This window comes from Tupaia chinensis, unplaced genomic scaffold (assembly GCF_000334495.1).
Source record: "Tupaia chinensis unplaced genomic scaffold, TupChi_1.0 Scaffold000116_1, whole genome shotgun sequence".
Taxonomy (NCBI): Eukaryota; Metazoa; Chordata; class Mammalia; order Scandentia; family Tupaiidae; genus Tupaia; species Tupaia belangeri.
The window spans coordinates 3,189,367-3,198,029 of record NW_006159580.1 but is presented as its reverse complement, the minus strand read 5'-3'; the positions used below and the strand labels follow the sequence as shown (position 1 = coordinate 3,198,029).

The window sequence follows — 8,663 nt, the reverse complement described above, 5'->3', positions numbered from 1 at the left end:
CTATAGGGCGCGTGTGCTCACCAGACAGACAGAGAGAGACATAGAGACAGAAAGCAAGAAATCACCCCTCAGGGGGGATGGTCACGCCACAATCCTTTCTCCTCCATTCTCCTCTCAGGATCTTGGGCATGCACGCACATGTGCCCGGTGTGAGTTTAAGCCACCAGGTCCTGGACTCGAACCACGGGCAACTACATGGGAGTTCAGTGACATAGCCATTATGCTAACTGCTGGTCCCTGTTGTAGACGATTTTAAAAAAAATAAATTAAAATTAAAAATAAATTAAAACTGCTTGAGGGCCAACAGGTGGCATGGAGACCAAGGCACTGGATTCCACATGGCTCACTGCACAGTTTGAGTCCTGGGTGCGTGCGTGTGCGTGTATGTGTCCAAAATTCTGAGAGGAGAATGAAGAAGGGACTGCTACATGGCCACCAATTCCCCATCCTCAGGAGGTGGGTGGTAATTTCTCTCTCTCTGGAAAATGACATGCCTGATAACAAAAACAAAAATTGCCCCATTTTGATAGTCTTATGGGAGAATGAGGTGAGGAGTAAAGGTAACAACTGCATGTACTGTAGTAGTGAGAGGAAGCCAAAGACTTAGTCTAATTGACACTCAGAGGGTTATGTATGTGCTAGTGATGGATCAGGACTTGAGCATGTGGATATCTGCTGGATTGTGCCACCTAGCATCCATCCCCTGTTCTTCTGGTAGTGGGATCCCATTTTTACATCAGGGTCATTACTCCCAACACTGGATAGTAGGGTGACACTATTTATTAGTCATGGAATCTGCCTCCCTCAGCCGAGGGTGGGCACCTGACCCAAGTTACGCCAATCAGTTTTCTCCTTTTGATCCAAGGTAAAAGCACTGACCATTAGTCCTTGCTACCTAGATGCTGTAATTGTCCTGATGCCTGTCCTTTCTAAAGATACCTGCTCATCTTTTCCTTCTATTTTGTAAATATCCTTCTGATAATTTATTCTGACTAAATTTACCAATTTACTCTAATCTGTTGCTTCTCTACAATCAGCTGCTTCCTAAACTCCCTGGTGGAATCATGGCACTAAAGGTGAACGTTGAGGGACAACCAGTGGTGTGGAAGTTAAGGCAGCTGGATCCCACGGATCCCACGTGGCCAACTGAGCATTCTGAGACCCGGATACACTGGCTTGAAAAACTTGCTGGGATGTGTGCATGCATGCCAAAAATCCTAGGGGAATGCAGGGAATGAGATTGCAGCATGACCATCCCATCTGAGGGAGGGGGAGGGCTTACTCACTTTTTTCTCTCTGTATTTCTCTCTGGAGAGCACATGGATCTTATAGCAAAAAAAAAAAAAAAAAAAAAAAAAAGTGGATGTGGGTACAGAAAGGTCAAGCCAGGGAGTGGCTGTGCAGCTTTGAGCTCATTACTCGAAACTCAAGCTCATTACTTGAAACAGGAGGAACACCTCACAGGACTGGTGTGTGAATTTAATGAGGTGAAATGTGTGCTCTACGAGATCAAGGACTTGGATTTGTTCTCTGCTGAATCCATAGTGCCTATCACAGAACACGGGGAAGGGCATAATAAATGCATGCTGGTTTAATGAGTACTGCTCTGAAAACACTTTGCTAATTCTAGTATGTAACATGAATAGCTGTGTCTATTGTGCCTGGGATGAAGAGGGCTGATTTCTATTTTTCCTTCTTATTTTGTCCTGGTTTTGCTTTTGAATTTTTTTTAGGTAGATTTTTGCTACTGGGAGCGTGTCTTTGCCAGAAAGACAGAAAGCAAGAAATCACATCCCCCCCCCACAATCCCTTTTCCTCCATTCGGGATCTTGAGCACACTACCTGGCATGAGTTTGACGCCACCAATTGTGACTGGAATCGTGGTCTATGTGGGAGTCCAGCGACCTAACCATTAAGCCATCTGTTGGTCCTGCCTTTTGAGTCTTTACACTAAGACTGACTACTTTATGTTGGAACCCAGTCAATCTGCCTGCTCTCCACAATTCCTAATATTCTAAAATCAGAAAAGCTACCCCTTTTTTTGAGAGACAGATCTTTGCTATAGGGTGGGTACTCATGGGAGAGACAGAGATGCACAAGCACTCGGCAGGAGTTTTAAGCCATAGGGTCCAGGATTCCAACCTAGGTGGACTCTCGGGGAGTCCAAGTGACATGACCATTACGCCATCTGCTGGTCCCAAAGCTACCCGTCCTATATGGAGAGGTTTTTCGCTATAGGGCATGTTGGCTCGCCAAACAGAGACATAGAGACAGAAAGCGAAAAATAACCCCCCCAGGGAGGATGGTCACGCCGCAATCCCTTCTCCTCCATTCTCCTCTCGGGATCTTGGGCAAGCACGCACACGTGCGTTTTAAGCCACCGGGTCCGGGACGTGAACCGCGGTCGACTACATGGGAGTCCAGCGACATAGCCGTTACGCTAACTGCTGGTTCCCTACCCTTCCTATATGGAGGGTAGGTGTGTCTATATCTATAGGATGAGGAAAAGGGAGGTTCCCTTTCTTTTGTCCTCAAGGCACGTGTTCAAGAGTTGAGAAATGGATGCTAAGGTGGGTACCCCCACATTATGCAGACAGTGCTGTTGAATGCCAAATAAACATTTCCAGAAAACCAAGGTAAGGAACAACTCAGGACAAGAGGACAGCAGAGTTGGAGAAATCAGGGAAATATTTCTTTAAAGGACAGAGGGCCCTAAACAGTGCGAGAGGGTGGGGTGGAGTGGGGGGGGTGGACTTTTTACAGCCCACGAGGACATCTGAAAATTCTGTGACACTAGGGACCCTTGCACCAGATACAGACGCCAGTCTTGGGATGAGCAGATGGAAAGAGGATATTGCTACAGCTCCGGGAAAGAGGATATTGCCACAGCTCCGTCCGGTGGAGCGATCTCAGATGTTTCTTGGGTTTGAGCAGAAGTGGGGAGAAGTTTGGGAGTTATGATGCTCCCCAGAGGTTATACATTTCAGCTTGGGGTTCACAAGGCCCCATCTAAGCCACACCAGAGGGTTTGGGGGCTCAAGGAAAAGGCACTCAGCAGCTTTGGCGCGAAGGCGGAACCTGGCTGCCTTCAAGTGCAGGTGGAAGTAGAGACGGTTCAGGGGTTTGAGCGGACCGAGGCAAGCTCCATCCGCTGGCCCATACTGCCCCCTGAAGGCCTCTGTGGGTATCGCTGCTCCCTTTCACGCTGCCGTGTCTCCTTTTCATCTTACCCAGCCCCGGGTCACCGTATCCTGAGACGGCCGGGTCAGAAGGGAACCCAAATGTCCCGAGAACTGCCTGCTGCAGTGGCACTTGAACGCCCACTGGGTTTCAGAATCACAACCTTCCATTCTAGCCCCGCCTTGGTGCGATCAGCAAAAGCCCGCGTCCATCGGTCCAATCCGAATGTTCGGGCTCGGGAATGGGCGGGAGAAGGAAACAGCGTAGCTGTGAAGAACCACGCCCACAGCCCTCCGCACGTCACAGCGCGCTGGCTTTTGATGAAGCCGCCGGTCTCGGCACAGACCCCGCGGAGTACGCCCAGACCTTTCCTTTGGGAACCCGCCCACTTGGTCTTCTCCCTTCATCCTTGAGCTGACGCTGGAGTCAGGCAGACGACAGAACATCTGGATCTCTCAAGACTGAAACCTGCAAGGGGCGTGGGAGTAGGTGGGCGAGGGAAGGGAAGGTGAAGCGACCCACGACCCCCGGGCCGGCGTCCAGAATGCGCGCGCGGCCTTTCAGAGCCCAGACTATACTAGGCAGGCCTCAGGGAAGGTGTGAGGCGGCGAGATCGGCGCGACAAACCCGGAACTTTGCCGAGAGAAGGGGGATTGGCAGGGTGAGGTCGGTTAAGGACATAGCCCTAGCTCCGCCCCCGAAGCGCCCAGGCCAATCAGAAGTCGCTCAGTCCCCACACGCTCCTCCCTCTCCGGTGCTTCTGCCTCCGGTGTAGACTCAAAGCTGCAAGGTCAAAGCGCTGAGATACGGTTTTCAAAGCCAATCAGACAGCCGCTCTCGGAAATGGGGCGGAACCCGAAAAAGGCGGGAGCGGAGAAGCCAGCCCCAACCCTCCCTGCCACGCCTCCTCCCCGCGGCAGCCAATCAGGGAAGCCTATCAGGCAGACAGCTCTAGTTGGCGGCAGTCTGACCCCGCGCTCCGACCGGCCGCGAGTGCTCCTGAGGGACACCCTTGCCTCCCCCTCCACCCCGGGCACAGGCGGGAGCAGAAACCGTCTTCCTTCCACCACTCGTCATGGACCCCGAGAAGGAATGGACAGGCAGTGGGGGTGCAGGAACCATCTCATAATTACATTTTCCCTTGACAGCACCTTGTCCCTTAGCACTTAATGCGCCCTCCGAGTCCACTGTCAAGAGCCTGAGTTCTAACGAGGTGTACCTTGGGGAGGCAGGAAGGCTCCGAGTGAAACAGAAAGAGATGAGCTGGATAAACTGCGAGCCTGGATAAATTCCCACGCCTGCCCCAGCAGTGTGGGAGCGGGTCCAAGCCCTCGAGGAAAGGGACTATGACAGCCACAACCAGAAGCTTTGAAGGAGCTGCCAAACTGGGGCTTTCCCAAGCAGAACTCGGGACAGTGCCTGAGGCTGAATATTACCGGCCCTGCAGCAGCCAGTGCTGTCAAGAAGCCACCTCTGTTCACAGATTGCTTGCTTTCGAACTAACGCAGCTACCTCTTTGCTCTGAAGTAGCTTGAGGTTACTAATCCATTCGTCGTGCCCTTCTTTCTGGACACTGGCCAACGGAGTTTAAGTCTAGGACATGTGGACAGGGACTCTCACTGGAGAGGAGATGGAGTCACCTGAAAGCCCCAGAGGAAGCAGAAAGAAAGCAGGAGAAGAGTGTTATGTCATTAAATATTTATTATTGTTTTCTGCAGTCTGACCGTGGAGTAATTCTCAAACCAAAAGGGAATGGGTTAGTGTTCAAGTTGCCGAGATCTTAGGTCAAAAAGCTACAGAAAAGAAATCACTTTGAAAAACAAAAACACAATAACTTGGCAGCAATTTCCCCTTGCCACCCATTCCAGGAGTTGAGGCTTTATGACTCAGAATATGGTGACAAGAGGAGAATGAACCAGATTGAGGCAGTGAAGGTTTTTACTGGGAGAAGAAAAGAGCCTTGGGTGTGTGGGGGATGGTGACGAAATTGGGAAAATGTTATTTTGGAAGCCCAGGGGGAGGTAGTCTTGGGAAACCTGAAGACACTGGGAGATTCAAAAGGCCAAGGGGACCCAGTTTATCCTGTCAAGGCAGGGTCCTGGGGACAATGCAGGGTGAGGCAGTCATGGGCCTGGGAGGCAAGGAGAAAATTAAGAGGGACCTCAGGTGAAGGGTATGGGATGGGGCACAGAAGTCCATGGAGAGAGTGTACTGGCAGATCACAGGACAGATGCCAGCACATCAGAAGTTAGGCTTGTGCTTCTTGAGCTCCACCATAAGATGGTGAATGTTGATGAGCTCAGCTCGGGCAGGGAGGGCTCGGAGCTGGGGCTGGGAAAGCACCCGGTGGAAGCGATGATAGAGCTGGATCAGTTGGGTCAATGCTCCCTGGGCAGAGAAAGTTGTGGAGGGATCAGATGGTGGGCTGGGGCTAATGATGATGATTAGGAATAAAGTTAGGGCTCATCCAGAACTCTGGGCACAGCTGGCAGCTGAAGATCAAGGGTACCTTAGATGATGCTATGCCCAGAAGAGGGAAATAATCAGTAATGGTGGATGGGGGCAGGGCTGGGAACAGAAAGTCACCTGGATGATACTGGTTCCATTTCTGAAGTTGGTGAAACTCCTCATTACATCCTGACTGAGAGACTCCACTGATGATTTCCAGGAACTACCAAAGCCACGGATCAGCTGAGTTACCCGAGCTGTGGCAGGAAGAGAGTGTCAGAAAGGGACTACTCCAGGTGATCTTTAACCCCACAAAGTCTTCCCGCATTTACTCCCTTTTTCTGGTGTTCTCCCAATCCAGTCCTTCCCGCTTTTCCACCTCCCCATGGTGTAATGTAATTTGCATTGCATTTTTCTTTTTCATCATGCCACCATTACCACAGTATTGTCATACCTTCTTCCCCTCGAAGTCGCTCAGCCTGTCCACGTTCAATCAAAGCCTCAGCCTCCTTCACAAATGCCACCAGGCCCCCAAAAGGGGGAGACAGCAACTCTTCAATGAATTCCTGAAGAGACACACATATACATAGGGTTGGGTGTCCTAGTGTCAGCAGATTTTTTTCCCTGTGCTCGCCAAGGAAAGAGAGAAAGGTGAGATATCACCCACCAGGGAGGGTGGGGGATGGCCATGCCACAACCCCTACTACTCTGTTCTCCATTCGGAATTTTGGGCATGCACTCGCATATACCTGGTGTGATCATCAAACCGCCATGTTCTGGACTCAAACACTCGACCCAGTGCCTAACTTCCACATCATCTGCTGGGCCCCAGAACCAATTTTAAAAAGACAAGAGATTGGGGCCAGCAGGTAGCATGATAATTAAGGCGCTGGTTTCCTACATGGTCTACGGCAGTTCAAACCCTAAACACAGTGGCTTAAAAATTGCACCAGGCGTGCAAATGCCCAAAATCCGGGGAGGAGAATGAAGGAGGGGTTTGGGGCATGACCATTCCCCTCTGGGGGACGATTTCTCACTTTCCTCCTCTGTCCAGCAAGCATACATGCCCTATGGTTTAAAAAAAAAAAAATTAAAAAAAAAGACAAAATATTAGTGGCCAGACCATGGAGTGGTGGTAATGCAACTGGGCCCATGTGGGTAGATCCTTGGTTTGTACCCCTAGACTTTCCTGAGTACACCAGGCACACGTGTACATTCCCATGATCCAGACTGGGCGGTGGGGGTAGATCACTAGGGACTTTACTGCAGTGCCTCCCTCTCTCTGAAGAAAGAAATTAACTTTAAAAAAATCTACAGCTTAAATAGCAGATATTTAAAAATGATACAATGAACTGGAATTAATCATTGAAGAAATGACTCAGAGTGCAGCACGGACTGATGAGATAGGAAACTCTAAGATAGCAAGAAATACCGGGAATCTAATTCGTCAATCTAGGCAGTAATCGTTGGTGGCTGACATCACAAAGAGAGCCGAGACATGTGCTCGACCACTGCTTCTCTTTTTCCTTTCTTTTTTCTTAATTGCCTATGTGCTTGCCAGAGAGAGAGAGAGAGACCATCCCTTAATGGACACAGCATCCCCCTGAAATCAATCCTTTTACCCCCATTTCTCCATCCTGTCAGGATTTTGAGCATGCATGCACACAGGCCCAGCATAGTTTTCAAGCCTCGGGGACCAGGACTCGAACCATGTCAATCAATGGGATCCAGTTCCCTATGTACAGCACTTAATCAGTGTGTTACAGGATCAGGCCAACATACCACTACCTCATTAAAAATATATACTTGTGGGACCAGCAGTTAGCGTAATGGCTATGTCCCTGGACTCCCACGTAGTCGACAGCGGTTCGAGTCCCGGACCTGGTGGCTTAAACTCATGCCAGGCACGTGTGCGTGTGTGTCTAAGATTCCAAGAGGAGAATGGAGGAGAAGGGATTGCAGCATGGCCATCCCCCCTGGGGAGTGATTTCTTGCTTTCTGTCTCTCTGTCTCTCTCTGTCTGGCTGGCAAGCGCATGCACCCTATAGCAAAAATCTCTCCAAAAAAAAAAAAAAAACCATATATATACTTGTTTACAAAAAAAACCTAATTGGAATCTGATCAACTATCTAACTTTCCTAACTCCACATTTATGGAAAATACACACAGAGAAACAGTTTAGGGACAGTCAGATGGCATGGAGGCTGGATCCTATATGGCCAACCACATAGCTCGAGTCCTGGACTCAGCAGCTTGAAAAACATGCTAAGCACATGAGCATGTGTGCATGTGTGCCCAAAATCCTGAAAGAAGGGTGGAAAAGGGATTGTGGATGGTCAATCCCCCCAGCTGGTGCTTTCCCACTTTCTCTGTCTCTAACAAGTGGATGCATCCTATGGCAAAAATTAAAAAGAAAAAAAGAGAAACAGTTAAGCCACACTAATGAAAGCAATTGGCAAAATCTAGACTGTATACTACCCTGTATGACAAATAAGCCAATGACTCAGTTTCTCCCACAAATAACCTGGAAGAGATACATGTATGACCTTACACATACATGTATGACCTTCATGATTTGAACCATAAAAATAATTTATGAGGGGCCAGCAGTTGGTGTAATGGCTATGTTGCTGGACTCCCATGTAGTCGACCACAGTTCAAGTCCCAGACCCAGTGGTTTAAACTCACGCTGGGTGCATGTACATGCGTGCCCAAGATCCCAAGAGGAGAATGGAAGAGAAGGGGTTGCAGTGTGACCATCCCCCTGAGGGGTGATTTTTCACTTTCTGTCTGTCTCTGTCTTTCTGGTGAGTACACACGCCCTATAGTGAAAACCTCGCAAAAAAATTTGCTATAAGACATGTGCACTTGCTGGACAGAGATAGAGAGACAGAAAGAGAGAAATCACCTCCCAGGAGGGATGACCACACCAGAATCCCTTCTCCTTCATTCTACTCTCAAGATCTTGGGCACCCTTGCACACGAGCCTAGCATGAGTTTTAAGCCACCAGGTCTGGGACTCGAACTGCAGTTGA

General features: G+C 49.4%; 1 protein-coding gene across 1 annotated transcript in view; it reads right to left on the bottom strand.

The window, feature by feature from the left end:
• Positions 1 to 4,863: 4,863 nt before the first annotated feature.
• The window catches only part of VPS52 (VPS52 subunit of GARP complex), a 25,021-nt gene continuing 21,221 nt past the window's right edge, over positions 4,864 to 8,663 (bottom strand). Inside the window, 3 exon segments of the mRNA XM_006144235.2 lie at positions 4,864 to 5,568; positions 5,767 to 5,885; positions 6,083 to 6,194. Of these exon segments, the coding sequence (XP_006144297.1) occupies positions 5,422 to 5,568; positions 5,767 to 5,885; positions 6,083 to 6,194 (378 nt within the window). The 3' untranslated portion in view covers positions 4,864 to 5,421.